The sequence below is a fragment of the Antennarius striatus genome, chromosome 23, assembly GCF_040054535.1.
Source record: "Antennarius striatus isolate MH-2024 chromosome 23, ASM4005453v1, whole genome shotgun sequence".
NCBI lineage: Eukaryota > Metazoa > Chordata > Actinopteri > Lophiiformes > Antennariidae > Antennarius > Antennarius striatus.
In genome coordinates, this window is record NC_090798.1 from 13,376,924 (window position 1) to 13,395,135 (window position 18,212).

The 18,212-nt window shown below is 44.6% G+C and overlaps 1 protein-coding gene and 1 non-coding gene across 2 annotated transcripts in view; both read left to right on the plus strand.

Moving 5' to 3' along the window:
- Positions 1-1,916: 1,916 nt before the first annotated feature.
- ank2b (ankyrin 2b, neuronal) overlaps positions 1,917-18,212 on the plus strand; it is a 115,970-nt gene continuing 99,674 nt past the window's right edge. Inside the window, exon 1 of the mRNA XM_068307908.1 lies at positions 1,917-2,135. Within this exon, the coding sequence (XP_068164009.1) occupies positions 2,049-2,135 (87 nt within the window). The 5' untranslated portion in view covers positions 1,917-2,048. The remainder of the gene's footprint in view (positions 2,136-18,212) is intronic.
- Positions 12,709-12,801, plus strand: trnai-uau (transfer RNA isoleucine (anticodon UAU)). The gene is given in 2 exon segments: positions 12,709-12,746; positions 12,766-12,801. It is a non-coding gene; the product is annotated as a tRNA-Ile (tRNA).

Below are 18,212 nucleotides of genomic sequence, written 5' to 3' on the forward strand. Positions count from 1 at the left end.
ACACACACACACACACACACACACACACACACACACACACACACACACACACACCATGGATGAGGGTCTGTCAGCCCTCATGGTACCCCAACCCCCACTGGACAGCCCACCATCCCCCATCAGCCCCTCTGTGGTGGCGTCCAGCAGGTGTCTCTGACCGTGTGGAGGAAACGAGTGGAGGAAACGAGTGGAGGAAACGAGTGGAGGACACGAGTGGAGGAAACGAGTGGAGGACACGAGTGGAGGACACGAGTGGAGGAAACGAGTGGAGGAAACGAGTGGAGGAAACGAGTGGAGGACACGAGTGGAGGAAACGAGTGGAGGAAACGAGTGGAGGACACGAGTGGAGGAAACGAGTGGAGGAAACGAGTGGAGGACACGAGTGGAGGAAACGAGTGGAGGACACGAGTGGAGGAAACGAGTGGAGGACACGAGTGGAGGACACGAGTGGAGGAAACGAGTGGAGGAAACGAGTGGAGGACACACGGTCACCTCATCAGAGGAGGAAGAAGCCGACACAAGTAGGAGGAGGATGATGCTGTGTGAGATTAGACGTGTGAGTTCTGTCAGAGATCTGTCCGGGGGGGGGGGGGGGGGGAGTCTGCTGCTCTCCTCACGTCAGATGGGACAGAAATGTGGCCCCTTCTACTCTATTAAACATGACAATGTGGAAAAAAGTGGCATACCTCTCATTCTAAGCATTTACTGATTCAAAGTCATCTAAAGTCACCTTTTTTTGATCTTCTGTCTCTTTTTATTCCTTAAAAATCAACGAAATGCTCGTAAACAACAAAAGAATTCAAGTTTTCATTATGAACTTATTTGTCTTTGAAATAAATCTAAATGTCTGTCCATGTCCATGTCGGACCAACGAAAATATCATCTTGGTTCCGTCATTCTTGTTGTTCACATGTCATTGTGGTTGGAAACAAACTACAGTATTTTCTGCACTGTAAGGCGCACTGGATTATAAGACGCACCTTCAATAAACGGCCTATTTTAAAACTGTTTTCACATATAAGGCGCACTGGATTATAAGACGCACCTTCAATAAACGGCCTATTTTAAAACTGTTTTCACATATAAGGCGCACTGGATTATAAGACGCGCGGTTGGTTTTTGAGAAAATTAAATGCTTTTAGGTGCGCCTTATAGTGCGGAAAATACAGTAATCCAATCCAATCCAGGAATAAAGGCATAACAGAAAACACAACGTCATGGTTCCACCATGAGGAAGACCTGGGGGCAGCGATGATATGATGATGATGATGATGATGATGATGATGACGTTTTCACCCATTCTTATTGGGTGTAAACATCATCATGATAATCATCATGTCAAATGCTCGCATTAAACTGCAGCTCAGTAATAAATATATCCTGTCCAACAAAACACAAGCAGACGTGGTCTTTATTCAAGATGCTCCATCTGTTATTACACTGTTATTACCTGTTGTATCACGTGATAACATTATAATGTAGTGTAATTTCTCACCTTGCATTTCTTTTTAGTTCAGTCATTGATCTTATTGTGTTGATAACAGGATTAATGTCTAACACTGCTGCATTAAGATGAAAGGGACTGGAGGAAGTGTGTCAGCCTACATTCACACACACACACACACACACACACACACACACACACACACACACACACACACACACACACACACACACACACACACACACACACACACACACACACACACACACACTGTAGTAAAGAGGAAGGAGACGTCATGCAAAATAAGAAATCCTTCATAACTGGGCCATTTGGAGCTGTGAGGGAGTCAAAGGGAGAGAGAGTGACACAGAAGGAGTGAGGGGGGGGAGAGAGAGTGAAAAGTGAGTCACACCCCCGGGAGGACGTCATCCGTCTGCCTGCAACGCCGGACGAGAGCGACCGAGCACCGGCCGGGGGAGGGACAGGCGCTCCGCCGTGAAGCCGGACAGAGGGTCTCTCTGCGCGGACAGGATCCCACACCGGCCCCCTCACCGGGCAGAGGGGCAGCTGCCAGTGACTGACTGTCAGTCAGGGAGGGGGGGACATGGATTCATCTCCCGTCACCCCAGCATCGTTGGAAGGAGACACACCGTCACCCATCGGCGACGAAGGGCGGCCGACCCCCCGACAGGTACGCGTCTGTCCGCCACATGTGTGCGTGATCCCGCAGGATCAGGACGAGAACGCGCCGAACTTCATTTGAATATTCATCGATTTATAATCTTTGACACAACAAACGCGCACAAAAGCATGATTTAACGTGGACCCAGTGAGCAGAGCCCGCCCCCCCATTCGGCGTCATTTTGATGCGTTATTGATCCGGTAATCATGAGTGTGACGCCATAATTGTTCGTTACATACATATCTGGCATTGAGAGGACGCGCTCCAAAAGTTGTGATCCTGTCCACGCGTGTTGTAATGGATCCGGTGGGCACACGTCACTGGAGGTCACGTGTCTGTGTGCTCATGACCGAGGAAAACATAATTCTGCTCAAGGGTTTGGTGACGTCATTGTCTCTGTTCGTGTCGGAGGGTAGTTTGTCCCGTCAGACCCACTGCTAGATCCCAGGACCACCAGGGGCCTGACGAGTCTGACGGGTTCAGGATGGTCCTCCAGTCCTGGCAAAGTCACCTTGTTTTGTTTTTGTTTTTGTTTTTTTTACACCTTTAAATCTTCAGAAATAGAAGCTTCTATTTCAGCCAGGTTTAGCTTCCATTCTGAAGCAGTCTCATAGGAAGCAGCCTGTTGTGTTGGTTTGTAACCCGCCCTGAGCTGAGGCCCAGTGAACAGGTGCATGGTGGGATCAGTGGACGTCCGAATGTGTCCAGGCAGCAGGAGTGACAGGAATCCAGACTGAATGCCAAATGCAAATGTCCTCAGACCTGGGGGCAGGTGGAGGGGACACAACACGGACACCACATGCCTCCCCAGCGACAGCATGGTCAATGAGTGAGACATGTAGAAGTAGTGTTCTGTACACTGTTCCTGCAGGTCATAGTCTAATCAACGCGTACACTACTACTGAACAAACGAACTACTCTAAACGTATTGAATAACTGTCCCTTTCTATTCATCTAGTCAGCAGTCTGGAGCAAGATGAACTGATTTTCTGCAAATGATGCGAGTCAAGGAGGATTTGTCTGCAGCTCAAGAACGGGGCAGAGTGGGTTGTTAGCTGATTGAGATTTGATGCTCAATGTTAGCATTGAGTGCAGGACTGTTAGCATGGAGGACAGGGTTGGGGAGGTTTTGTGTCGGGGCATTGTCCCAAAATAGTTGCATGTTTTGGTCGCAGTTATCCAATCACTTCTGCAACTGTATAATCAGGCATCCTGTAATGTATTATAAGTGTATATACTGTAAACTTACCTAGTGGAGGTTCTTCCTCAATGGGAGAGTGTTTCCCTGCTGCTGTCTCTGATGCTCTGGAGGATTCTGTTGGGTTTCTCTGCCTGTTAAAGCGATTTGAAATGTCGTGTGGTTAAATGCTGCCGTGGTTAAGCGCAAAAAAAAATAAAAATTGATTGATTGATATTTTTTTTACATAGTACACAACTTTTAAAAAAAATTTCAGCGAATGGTTGAACTTCATCATGAATTCAGTCTAAAAGAAAAGTAGAGCCATTAAAAGGTAGTTTGTTATTGGTAGAGTCCCCGGTTCACATCTGCTTCCTGTTTTTGGTGGCGGGTAGAAGCTGGAGAACCCACAGAGAACCCCTGCTGACATGGAGCGACCAGCAGGTTCCACACTGGAAAGTCTCAGGTTCTCAGGTGGATTTGAACCCAGGACCTTCTAGCTGTGAGGCGACAGCGCCACCCACTGGGATGGCACCTCTTGTCAGAAAGCTGAACGTCTTTGATGGTTTAAAGGACACAGACTGTCTCTGAGGGTTGGTGTTGTGTTGTGGACATCAGGGTCATGATGGGACCAGCTGTTGATGTCTCGACTCCACAGCTCCATCACTCACACACTTTGGGCGGTCTGCTAGCCGGTATTTTCCATTCAACCACAGTTGCAATCCTTCCTGTACAGACAACCACACCAAAGCGTTGCAGGTTGTCAGTAAGGACGTGTCAACCAATCGTTCATAGGGCCACCATTTTTTTGTCGCAGAGATAAAATAACAAACTGGACAGAAAGTTGTTAGAGTTCATCAATACGACTACTAAAATAAAAAATTAAGAAACTAATTTAATCTCATGGAACTGCAGCTCAACTAAAACAATATGAACTATCTGATGGATTGCTGGTAACAAGTAGAGGACGCAATTTGTTGTTGCCTTATCTGAATGAGACAAACTCATTGCTGCTTCCTTCCTCAGGTTTTGGACCCACTGAAACTGTGTCTTATTGTTTTCAGGTACAAACAAACATGTTAGATCAGAATATCTGATGGAGTCAGAGGTGGTCTGTTAGCATCCCGCTCCTTCAAGAGGCAGTCATGACCTACGATATTTCTGATTGATTACCAGATGACACTGATCACGTCTCACAGGTGTTAAATCATCTATGGAGGTTTATTGCTTCTCAAATGAGCTCATGGATGACTGTAGATATGCTAACGTCAGCATCTGCAAAAAGGTCCATTTTTAAGCTCTTAGATATATTTTGTGTTTGACCAGATGTTTCCTGAGGTTAAATTAATCACCAGGACCAGTTATGGATTCATTAAAGATGTTTGGGATTCATAAGACACTGGAACTCTCAGGTACGTAACTTTAGCCCCAACAGATCTGGAGTGAATCTGCACCTGGTAGCATTTCTGTTCATTCAGTACCCCTCAATGTTTCAAGTTCAAGTTTGCATTCTAGGTGCATGAAATTTTCTTTCTCTTCCTGGTTCTGAAAGCATAATCTTCATAATTTTTAGGCTCCATCGGAAGCTCCATCATATCCGATCGTCAAAGAGAATTTTAAATGAGTGTCTTACACAAATAGAGAATTCATTTGTTAGCGAGGCACATTGTTTCCTGTTGCAGGAACTCCCCAAAACACCAGAGGCGAGGTCCTGTTTTCAGATGTTGCTGCCCTCAGGGCAATTTATCTCCATGCGTATGAAAGTGGACAGATTAATACCTCTCACCACAGGGTGGGGATATAAAGATGGATGGGGCAGTTAGGGGGAGGTGCAGTAGTAATTTATGCCCAGATCTGCTCCTGACATCCACCAGTGATTTTACCCGTCTGAGCCAAGGTCAGGTTGGACATTAGAATCAGACTGCGGCAACGCTTGTCACGTGATTCCGAGAGAGGAAGACATAAACCTGAAGGGGAGACTGAGGATAAACCACACATTAAAATACGGATTTATTTATTAATTTAGGATTTTTCCTTTAATTTTATGTTCACAAGTTTATGTAAAAACTAACAAAGAAGAAAAAACAAATAGTCCTGTTTTCAGGGTACCTTGAGATACGAGTCGTCACTCTGTTCATATTATTTTTTGACATATGACTGAAAATCCGAGATACAAGCCGTGCTTCAGATTGGAGGATGGATACAGTAGTGAGACCGGATCTCATTCTTTACCACGTGTTGGCAGATGGATACAGTAGTGAGACCGGATCTCGTTCTTTACCACGTGTTGGCGGATGGATACAGTAGTGAGACTGGATCTCGTTCTTTACCACGTGTTGGTGGGGGGATACGACATCAGTGAGACCGGATCTCGTTCTTTACCACGTGTTGGCGGATGGATACGACATCAGTGAGACCGGATCTCGTTCTTTACCACGTGTTGGCGGATGGATACGACATCAGCTGAAGACACGATGAGACTGGGTGGAGGAACATTTAGGGTTAGGGTTGTGCTGTGTAAAATAGAACATCAGTGGCCGGTTTGCATCGTGACACTGAGGCTCCATTATAAAATGAACGTTCCATGTGAGAACTTTTCTGCTGTGGGACAGGAACTGTCGACTTCCACTAGCATCTCTACCGTTGGTACCAGGTTGAAGATGGGTTGAAGCTTCAGGTTGAAACATCTTGGAAAAATGGATATTTTGCTTTATTTTGCACTTTGGGAGGTCATGTGGGGACAGACCAAGACCTTCTGCACATAGACCAACAAGCCCAATCACTCCCAATCCCCAAAAACAGGTTTCATTGACTGATCCTTGAAGGGTCACTGATAGGGCCTGTAGGCAGTCTGGCCGGCGTCAGATGACCTCTCATTGGACCATTGACAGATGTAGTGAACTGACTTTAGTAGATCTTAAGCTGAGACTACACTCACAGATTCTGATCTTTCTCCTTCACGTTCTCCCGTTACATCACTGTCCTCTGTCTCTCTACAGTCTCTCCATTCTCTCTATGCTTTTATCTCTGCTGTGGTCTTTTCATTAGCAAACATTGCATCTCTCTCATTTTATCCCCACAAATCCCATTACATGCTTGTCTTACTGACACATTAGCTTATGACAAACCAACCGTGAGCTACGATGGAGGCCTGAGGACACATTAGGGTTCAGCTGAGAGGAAACATCCTACAAATGATACCTCAGCCTTTAATTCACTTTCCTTTCCCTCACATTCTTCACATATAATGTCAGTTATTGATTAGTATCACTGCTACATATAATAACCTGTCTTCACAGTGACAGCCTGTAGTTCACCTGCAACACAACCCAATCAGACTCTAGTATTAAATCAGCTTTTCTATTTCAAGATACAAGTGAGACTGGAACCAGGTTTGGAGGAAACATCATTTGATTTCTGGACCGCTGCAGTAGTGGATTTATTTTTTATCACATCACTGATGTGTGATGAACTGGTCCTGTCCCCCGCCTGCCGAGAACAAGACGATCTATAGGATAGAGGGTGTCAGGATAGAGGGTGTCAGGATAGAGGGTGTCAGGATAGAGGGTGTCAGGATAGAGGGTGTCAGGATAGAGGGTGTCAGGATAGAGGGGGGTCAGGATAGAGGGGTATCAGGATAGAGGGGTGTCAGGATAGAGGGTGTCAGGATAGAGGGGTGTCAGGATAGAGGGGTGTCAGGATAGAGGGGTGTCAGGATAGAGGGGGTGTGATCAGAGAAGCTTGGACCTGAAGGCTCCATGTGCACCTTTGTCCTTGGAATTCCACTTATATGATACACAACACACACACGCACGCACGCACGCACGCACACACACACACACACACACACAGCAACACACGCACACACACACACACACACACACAGCAACACACACACACACACACACACACACACACACACACACACACACACACACACACACACACACACACACAGCAACACACGCACACACACACACACACACACACAGCAACACACACACACACACACACACACAGCAACACACACACACACACACACACACACAGCAACACACACACACACACACACACACACACACACACACACACACAGCAACACACACACACACACACACACAGCAACACACACACACACACACACACACACACACACACACACACACACACACGCACACACACCACAAACAGGTGGCAGGCAGCCACCTGTTGGTGTGCAGTTTATAAGGAGACGGTGCCTTGCTCAAGGGCACCTCGGCAAGGTTCAGGGGGTGAAGTGGCGTCTCCCACTTTTTGCCCGACATGGGTCTTGAACTGGCGACCCTCTGGTTCCGAGACTTAGTGGACTGGGCTACTGCCCCCCATAAAATTTTTACCTCCTGTCTGGGAAGTGTGTGTTGTTCACTTAAGGACATGTGACGTGTGTGTGTGTGTGTGTGTGTGTGTGTGTGTGTGTGTGTGTGTGTGTTCAGAGACTTAATGACACTGCAGACACACGTGTCTATACTGTGAGGTTTTTCAATAAGGAAAACTATATTTAATAACTATCTTATTTTGTCTTTTGTTTATCACCATCCTGAACAGACAGAATTATTGATTACTGATTTAATCATTAGAATGATCGTTAAATGACTAATAAATGTCTTAGTGCAGCCCCAATCACTGCCGTGTGATAACAGGCTGGTGTTGCCCCTGTTGAAGGGGCATCCACCTCAGTTCTTTCTTCTCCCATCAGGCTTTAAAGGACGTCCCGTCACGAGGTTCACCATGTTGTGCATTTCATATCTACATATCTACTCCCTCTCTCTGAAAGAATGGAATAAAGTCTTTAGATAACTGCTTGAGTCATCACCACCCCCCCACCCTGATAAAGAGTTATATTTATACCAGCATCTAAAGGAAGGCTGTTTTGTCACCTGACCTGCGGCGGTCCCAGAGGTCAGTGGGAACAGTCCTTCATCTCTGATCCTCTACCCACAAAATATCAGCTCTATCAGAGCAGCTGAATGAAAGTATTTGTGTTTCAGTCTTACTGTCTTCTCTCATTGGATGTCTAACATTAACAAGTTAAAGTAATCATCAATTCTTAGTCCTATCAGTTATGGATTTGTACGATTTCCTGCTGTTCTTTGTAAGCCTGAAGATGATTCCTGGCTGCTCTGTTAATAGAAGCATTTCTAATTTCCCATCATGCATGCTGAGTGACTCTTGTTGAAATCAAAAAAATAGACCCGACCCCAATATATTCATGTATATTTTTGTGTCTTTTTTTTTTTAGCTTGTTCATGGTAATAATTACCACATAGTAGTGATGTGTGTACTAGTACAGCTTGGAGACATGGCTAGTACCACCGCGTGTTCTGGTGTGTTTAACAGTCCTGAATGCTAATGAGCTGCTATTATAGGATAGTTGGAGTTTGGATGTTATGTTAACCAGAAATAAAAGCTATAAAGCTGCTTGTTTGAGGCAAAGAAAGTGACATGGGTTCTGAATTTATAGTGAGATCTTGTGAACCTGCAGAAACACAGTTTCACAGTGACTTTGAGTCTTCATCTTCTGCTTTGTGTGACATAGGAAGTGAAAATAACAAGCTGCGTCTTGTTAACATCTTTTAATTCTCTCAGTGTGTTTTCAGATGATTCAGGGTAAATAAAGAGCAAAGAGCTTCCTCAGGTCTGTATTTATAAGAGGAGCTTCAGGAAGATCAGGTGTGTCCAACTCCATCTCACGAGGGGCTGGTATTCAAGATTCTGATTTTATTATTATATAATAATAATAATAATAATAATAATAATAATAATAATAATAATAATAATAATAATAATAATAATAATAATAATAATAATAATAATAATAATAATAATAATAAATAAATGATTTAGTTGCTTGAAACTGTACACTCTTACTATTGTCTTGCTACCATCTAGGGTTTAACAACCCACTCGTCCTGGCCCCGCCCATCAACACCTGCCCCCCCCCCCTGTGCTGCTGACATTCACCCGGTGGGTTTTAACCTCGCAGCAACATGAGGATCATCTGTAATGTTCTCCAGCAGATCAATAACACTGATGAAAAGCGTGTCTGCAGGAAGCTGCAGAAGCACACACACACACACACACACACACACTCACGCACACACACACGCACGCACGCACGCACGCACTCGCACGCACGCACGCACGCACGCACGCACGCACGCACGCACGCACGCACACACACACACACACACACACACACACACACACACACACACACAGGTCCTCCAGCAAAATCTATCAGTGAAGCTGATTTGATTTAGAAGTTAAACGGTCACTTTCACCACGTGGCCGTCAGTGGACGGGGCCGTTGGGGCCATGGGGGCCATGGGGGGGCCGTTAACGTTGAAGTCGTGCCTCATTAATATGCACTGGATGTTTCCTGTCAACCTGTCCTTGTGATGTGAAATCAATTCTCAAACCACTGCTTCTGCAGCTTCTCTGTGGAGTTCCTCAGGTTTGGCTCTTGATGCTCTAATCCTGTGATCAAATCTCTTGATGCTCTAATCCTGTGATCAAATCTCTTGATGCTCTAATCCTGTGATCAAATCTCTTGATGCTCTAGTCCTGTGATCAAATCTCTTGATGCTCTAATCCTGTGATCAAATCTCTTGATGCTCTAGTCCTGTGATCAAATCTCTTGATGCTCTAATCCTGTGATCAAATCTCTTGATGCTCTAGTCCTGTGATCAAATCTCTTGATGCTCTAATCCTGTGATCAAATCTCTTGATGCTCTAATCCTGTGATCAAATCTCTTGATGCTCTAATCCTGTGATCAAATCTCTTGATGCTCTAATCCTGTGATCAAATCTCTTGATGCTCTAGTCCTGTGATCAAATCTCTTGATGCTCTAATCCTGTGATCAAATCTCTTGATGCTCTAATCCTGTCATCAAATCTCTTGATGCTCTAGTCCTGTGATCAATGCACAGGGAAGAAATTAGATTAGCATGTCTGTAGCATGAAGCTAAGATAGCCTCAAACACACGTTTAGTGGAGATCAGATGTTTCCAGTGTTTCTCTGACCTCTGACCTCTGGCTGCTGGTCGTTGTTGGTTTGACTGGTTCCGCCCTGAAGGCACAGAGTGCATCGACCTCTGACATCATCCTGGAGGCTTAGGAGTGGTTTGTAAAGTGAAAGTGAAGTCACACATGTTGTTTTCCTTCTTCCCTTACTGACACACACAGATGATGGACAGGACTGAGAAACGCCCGGCGTCCTGAGAGCTCTGAACACACCCAGGACAGCTGCTGTAATCTGGCTTCAATCATCTGAGCTAACTCAATCAGCAGATCATTGTGTTACAGATTACAGCATGAGAGCTGAACCTTAAACATAATTCACTAACGCAGGATGGGATGCATTAAACTGAAGTCCTCTCGTTGCTTCATCATTTGGATCAGATTTGGACTGAAATACAGAGAATGAAGGCTGAGGGAAGATTGAAAAATTCAAAAACATAGAAAGGCTTGAGGGAGAAGCTCTGGTGAGGAAAGACTGGATGAAGACTGAGCAGGAGGAGAGGATTCAGGGGTTCGCTGGGTGGTGGATGGATACATCAGTGAGACTGGATCTCGTTCTTTACCACGTGTTGTTGGACGGATACAACAATGTGTGTGTGTGTGTGTGTGTGTGTGTGTGTGTGTGTGTGTGTGTGTGTGTGTGTATGTGTGTGTGTGTGTGTGTGTGTGTGTGTGTGTGTGGTGGAGGACAGAATGACACCCTCAATAAGTAAATAAATAACTCGATGCTTGGGGACAATTCACACCCAGAAAACAAAAAACCTTCTACAGCTGTGAGTTACTTTAGTCGATAAAGAAACTCACATGATCATAAAACAACACTTTAATTATCATGATTGTATTTTTAGATGCATTACAATATTTTAAAATAAGTTTGACTTCAATTCTCTTTCGCTGGTCTTTTTCTGACTGCAAGAAGAATGTTCTACACTTGATAAACTTGGACAGATTTTTCACAATCTGGATCAATAATTCATTAGTGAAACGTTGTTAAAATGCAAATGAGGCCTGAAACTCATCGTCCTGTTGGACCAACAAGTTAGACTGCGTGAAATACAAAACGGAAAACCTGAAGTACAAAAAAATCTAGTAACACTCAAATTAGTGTTATAAGACCGTTTTAGCACAGCTTTAGCTTTAACCGCTTATGTGTAGCCATGGCAACATACCCATCAATTCGCCATCAGTTAATCAGCGCTTAATGAGACGTTTGCCTGTTTAACAACAAATAATCAATGTCATTCCTGATTGTAATAATAGCAAGCACGATTAATAATTCAATGTTATACTTCACACACCATCCTAATAAGAATATGCAGCAAAAAATCTGGAAACAAATTTACATTATAAAGCCTCATGAAACCTGCTTCCCCCTGCTGGCCACCTGAGGTACTGCCTGCTTGAGCTTTATGTTCCTGTGTCTCCTGTGTGGACCTGACAGCAGTAACTCCACATTCCTTCATCCCATTGTGATCTTTTCAGTCAGGCTGCAGTGAATGTGGAGCGTTGGGGCCTCAGCGTCTTCAGAGTCGCTGAACGCTGTTTTTCAGCACAGATTGTGTGATCATATGTGAGCACAGCCTGTTTCCCCACCTGCATGACTCCTGGCTGCTTCACTTGTCTCACGCTGACATTTATTCATCCTGTATTTACTGGAGGGTCTAGTTTGTGCATGTTACCTGTACGTATGGACCCGAAAACTCTGGACCTGATCTTTGGATTCTTGTCTAGAGACTGACTGATGGTCTCTGCTGTCCCTCTCTGTCTGTTTCTTTCCCTGCTTCAATCCCTCTTTGGATTTTTGATATTTCTGTACTGAAGCAGAGACTCAGGTCCATTCCAGACTCAGCAGCTGTCAAATATGTATGTCTGTATTCTGTGTCAGATTTTCACTTCTTCCAAAGTCAGAAATTAGAACCACACGCCTTTTATTCCTCTCGTGGCTGATTTTTCTTTGGTCTTATTCTTGTTCGAGTTGCTCGAGCCTCGGCAAGAGAAAATGTTTCAGGAAGGCCGCCGGCAGCGGATTAAATGTCACCCGTGGTGCAGAGTATGTCGTTGGAAAATCTCTCAATTTTGAGATCTGCGAGCAAAATAAATCAAAAGCTTGTTTTTGTATTTTCAATGTTTAGATTTTATAAGATAGTTCAAGGAAAAGGGACATTTTTCTTAATTTATACAAGTAAAACAAAATTAAGCGCAGAAAAAAACCCCACCCATACGACATCATCATCATCATCATCATCATCATCATCATCATCATCATCATCATCGTCAGCCCATTAACCCTAAGCCTGTTTAGTCACAACAGGATCAGATGGATGTGATGGTGAACAACATCCAGAAGCTCCAGTGGCGCAATCGGTTAGCGCGCGGTACTTATAGTCAGTATTCAGCGGGGCGATGCCGAGGTTGTGAGTTCGAGCCTCACCTGGAGCAGATTTTTGAAGAGAGTGAAGACGTCTCTGTGAACCAACACCTCTGTACCTGCTGGCTCGCTTACACCTGTAGAGGTGATGTCATTTGAGGGGCGGCGGTGGCTCAGCCCACCGAGCCTTGGACTTCACCTCCTTTCTGTTAAAACCTAAATGTCATCAATAAGGATCCTGGACATGGCAATCAATCATTGTGATCAATTTGCTTTTCTCTACTGTTTTACTCCAGATAAATCTGAGACACGTTTGATGGTATTCATGGCAGACAGGAACACGCTGTAAACCGCAATGCAATCTGGGGTGGAAAATAACTGGTTCCAGTATTTCAAGGGAATTATTAGCATGTACCCTGTTTAAATTGAAGCAAAGCATCATGGGAAGATGAAAGGGAAGTGAGAGAGTCAAAGTTTGGAGGCGATCCGCCCTGACCAGTCTGGTGATGAAGATGTTCTGGTTGGTTGTTGTTCTTGTTATTTACTTCCTGCAGCTTCTGTCATTTCCTCTCCTCCTCCTGTCAACAGAATTGTGCATTTTGTTTGTTCCTCTCCAGCTTTATTTTTAGTCTACAGGCTGAAGTAGCCTCTGTGATGACTAATGGAGTGACGGTCGTCTGAATGAGTATAGACCAAATACTTCCACACAGATGTGGGTCAACAGAAGCCTCCCATCTCCGTGTCCCTTCCCGTCCCTGTGCTGAGTGTTGTCATCGTATAAAACGAAAGGAATGTAGAAAGAAAGACTTTGCCAAAATAGACAGGTTCCAGGTTGTTATACTTAATATTTCTTGTGAACTGTAGTTCTTACAGAAGTTGAGTAGAGGTAACTTCATTTAGTCTTTGTTCATGACAGCTTCAATTAGATCGTTAGTCTTCCTGCAGTGCTTTTAAATCCATAGAACGGCTCACCGCTGCCACCTCGGATCAGTATGGAAATGTTTTGATGTTACCCTAATGTCCCTCTAACACAAACACATCCATCACTGTTACTTTCCGCGTCATTTCATGTCAGAATAAATGAAGCTGATTGGCTGCGCAGCTTCAGAACAGATTCACCAAAGCAGCGTCAAGCTTCAGTCACATCAACAGAACAATAAGAGATGGAACGAAGCCTTTGACTCCAGTCAGAGCTTTGTGTTCTCCGGTTAGAACAGTGATTTAGTAGTTCTTTAGTAGTCACCCATCTCCTAGTCCCAGAGTTTTACTACAGAGTAAGATGACCAGAAGCTTCAGCTTCGTATCTGATGCAGTCGTTTTCTCCAGGGAGGAAGATGTCCTTGTTTTTATCCAAAAACATGTGGAGGATGTGGCAATGACATAACTCTAACCCTAGCCTTAACCCTAATCCTAACCCTAGCCTTAACGCTAACCCAAGCCCTAACCCTAGTCTTAACTCTAGCCCTAATCCTCGCCTTAACCCTAACCCTAACCTTAGCCTTAGGCTTAACACTAACCCTAACTCTAACCCTAACTCTAACCCTAACCTCTAGCCCTAACCCTAACCCCTGACCCTAACTCTAACCCTAGCCTTATCTCTACCCGTAACCCCTGACCCTAACTCTAACCCTAGCCTTATCTCTACCCGTAACCCCTGACCCTAACTCTAACCTTAGCCTTATCTCTAACCTTAACCCCTGACCCTAACTCTAACCCTAGCCTTATCTCTACCCGTAACCCCTGACCCTAACTCTAACCCTAGCCTTATCTCTAACCCTAACCCCTGACCCTAACCCTAACCACTAATAGACTCTCCAGTCCCTTCTTTACTTCAGATCTCAGTTTTAGCTGACATGTTTAAAGAACCTGATTCTTCTGATGCTGGACAATAAAGAAACAGAAGAATCTAAATTCTTCCAGGTGTAGTCTGGTAATATAAGCTCTACAGCTTCACCAGCGACTGCTGGAGGTCTCTACTTGTTTCTGTTCTGTTTCATTCACTGAGAACTTTCTGGGACTAAATGAGTGTTTTTCTGCCTCTTTTGTGAGCCGTGTGAAAGCTCTCTGCAGTGTGAGTCCATCTGTCACGTCAGACAAAGACGGACATGAACAAAGGAGCCCTGCAGCCGTCCAATGGCGTCGGCCGTAGCAGGGTCTTTAGTCTCACCGCCAAAACAACCAGGAGAGTGTTTAAACCAATGAGAAACAAGATTCACCCAAGATTTAAGGTGTGGTCCTTATTTTACTGGTAGTTTTCAGTCTTAATAAAGTTTTTATTGATTTGCAGTCATGATTCTTGGTGTATAGTTTATGTCCTGTTTTATTTTGTAACAGACTTCTCTTGTTTCCGTGCCTTTTGGACTTGGCTTGGTTTTCAGATTTTGCTTTGCGGCGCTGAGCGGCCCCGTCCTTCCCTTCTTGTTTCGTTGGCATTTGGGTTCTGCTTTTAGATTCAGATCCAGAAGAGGTTGTTACTGAAAATAAGAACAATAAGGAGTCACAAAGCTTTTATTCCCAAGAATATTCATGTTAATGTTCTAAAGGGGCGGGGTAGTGGAGACACTAACACTGCTGAATGTTGTTTGAGGAGGATAATGATGGATGAAGGATGATGTTGATGAAGATGCATCTGAGTTTTAGAACTGGTTCCACTTTGGAACCAGTTAGAACCCGTCCACATTCTCCTGTTACCTTCTAGGCTGATTTCTCCATCTCTTCTCTTCCACTGGTCTTGCACCAGGAGCTAGTAAGACTAAGCCACTGTGGCTCAGTGTAGAAGAATTGAGCAAGCCACAAAAAGCCACAGTCTGTGTGCAAGACAGTGGCGCAGTGCGCGGACGACCGACGCTTGTTGCGGGGGGCGTGGGGAGTCCGGGGGCCTGCCCTGGGAAATGTTTTAGAAAATGGGGTTGTTTTCCTGCATTCTGAGGACAACATCTTCTGTTCAGTTTCCCTCCATAAACCCACTAAAGCCAGCAGCTGGAGCTGAACTCTCTTTATTTCTGTCCTACTTGATGCAGGAATGAATGTGAGATTCAACCATTGAAAACTTCATTCACTCTGAAGATACAGTCAGACTAAATATTACTCAGTGTTTACTGGTAGTTTACTGAGACTAGAAGACATTTAACTCTGACCACCACCAACACCATTGGTATGACAGAGTTTAGTTTAGTTTATTTAATCCAATAACATGATTTTTCATTTTAATCTAAAAAGACATAAAACATCAAGTGAGGTGAAAACACATTTACATCATCGCTGGTTATTCCTGCTGGTCAGTGGGAACAAAAGTCTAAGACTACAAACAAGTATTGATAATATCTTTCATTGACCTTCTGATTGGTCTGTCTCCACCCCCCCCCCTCAGCATTCACCATTTGTTTATTAATGAGGACTTTAACACAAACTCTACTAGAAACACTGGATTCTTTTGATCGATGGTCCTCTCCTTGTCTTACACCAATTCACGGGTTCAGCTTGGAAAAAAACAATATTTTGTTTTCATTGGACGAGAGGAGGTCATGACCCCAGTGCATATTTAATGATCGGGAGCGTTCGGGTCACTTCGGCTATTTCCGTCGGCATGCGGAAATAGCGGCGCTAGCGACGCTCGTTAGCGGAAATAGCTAGCGCTAACCCCGCTCGCTAGCGGAAACGGCTAGCGCTAACCCCACCCCGCTCGCTAGCGGAAACAGCTAGCGGCGCTAGCGAGCGACAAAGTTTTAAGTTTTAGCCTTTTTTCCGTAAAAATAAGAACGCCACTGTGGCTACACAGGCTAGAAACCTTGTAGCCAATCTGGAAGTTACTTCGCCTATGGCGACGTGGCGAACGGCTAGAGCAGGACCAGCTTCCAGGTGAGTTGACGTGGATCCGGCCGGAAGCCCTTCTGTAGCTAACGTCCCAACACTGTCCGCCAGTCTGTTTGGTGTAGACGGGTGTGACCTCAGGTGACCTGGTCTGTTTACAACACTGTGACCTCAGGTGACCTGGTCTGTTTACAACACTGTGACCTCAGGTGACCTGGTCTGTTTAGACACTGTCAGTAGGATGAACTGGTTTCTGGTCTGAGTCACTCTCTTCCAACTCGTGCAGATGGACAGATCACAAAAGCGCTTCCCGTCTCATGAGATCAGATGTAATGCTGTGAGTGACGCCATTCGAACAGACCAGAGGAGATGTCTGCTTTTATTGCTACTGGCTGTGATCACGTCATTGTTCTCATGCTGATTCTTATATCGGAAATAATCTGCTAAGAAGCTGCAGTCTGGGTTGTTGGTGGTGTTTGTCCTGTAGAGGCCGTTTAATGTGTCATGGTCACTGTTAGTTTGGACAGTCTAGTGTCAGAAGAGGCTCCAGGAACAGACGTGTTACTCTGTCGTGGCATAATAAGATAAGATAGTTGACTTTATGGGGAAATTCTTTGTCCGTGTGGGATTTATCTGGTTGTCTGTGCAGAGTTCATGTTCATATTTACAATATATGTGCTTGTATCTGAGAGAGACTTTAATACATGAACATGTGGGGCGATGTCTGAATCCTGAGAGGCGTGGCTGATGTCACAGGAAACCTGCTGTCCAATGAGAAGCAGTCACAACTGAGCTGTCTGCTCTTTATTAAATATTAAATCACACACACACACACACACACACACACACACACACACACACACACACACACACACACACACACACACACACACACACACACACACACACACACACACACACACACACACACACACACACACACGAGTGAAGGTGCAGTGTGTTTGTTCTGTTTCCCTTGAATGTATGCATTTTTTATGAAGATACCTTTAGAGACCTGTTGTGTGTGTGTGCATGTGTGTGTGTGTGTGTGTGTGTGTGTGTGTGTGTGTGTGTGTGTGTGTGTGAACCATCATATCTTTCCGTTATTGATATGATAAATACCCTCCTGACACACTCAGCTGTACAGACGCTGTTAAAGGTTATTGATGATGACTCCCTGGTGTGTCCACGAGATGATGAAGAGCATCAGTGTCCCGATGACGCTGGTGTGTAATCTAATCCAGATTACTGAAATGATTCCAAACAATGTGCTCAAGATTAAAGTAATCAAAGTTTAGGACGTTTCCCGTCCAGAACAAAAGTTATCTGGTCTGATTGGAATCAGAACCAGTCAGGATGTGATCCGATTGATCTGATTGATCATCGCTGGGATGCCTTCTGCACTGGTTTGGATGCTAAGCGTCTGGTAATTGTTCGGACTTAACATGCTTTCAATAACTCCGATCCACCCTTGTTAAAAGAGAAACACATTCTGTGATTCAACTGATTGTGTCAGGATACGGGATTTGGTTTTGTTCTTAACACAAAGTCACAATGTAGTGCAGGGTTACAACATTTACAGATTAGATTAGATTAGATTATTTATCTTGATACAGACATTGACATTTAAAATCCATGATAGTTCAGTCAGAGGACATTTCGACCTGCTGCA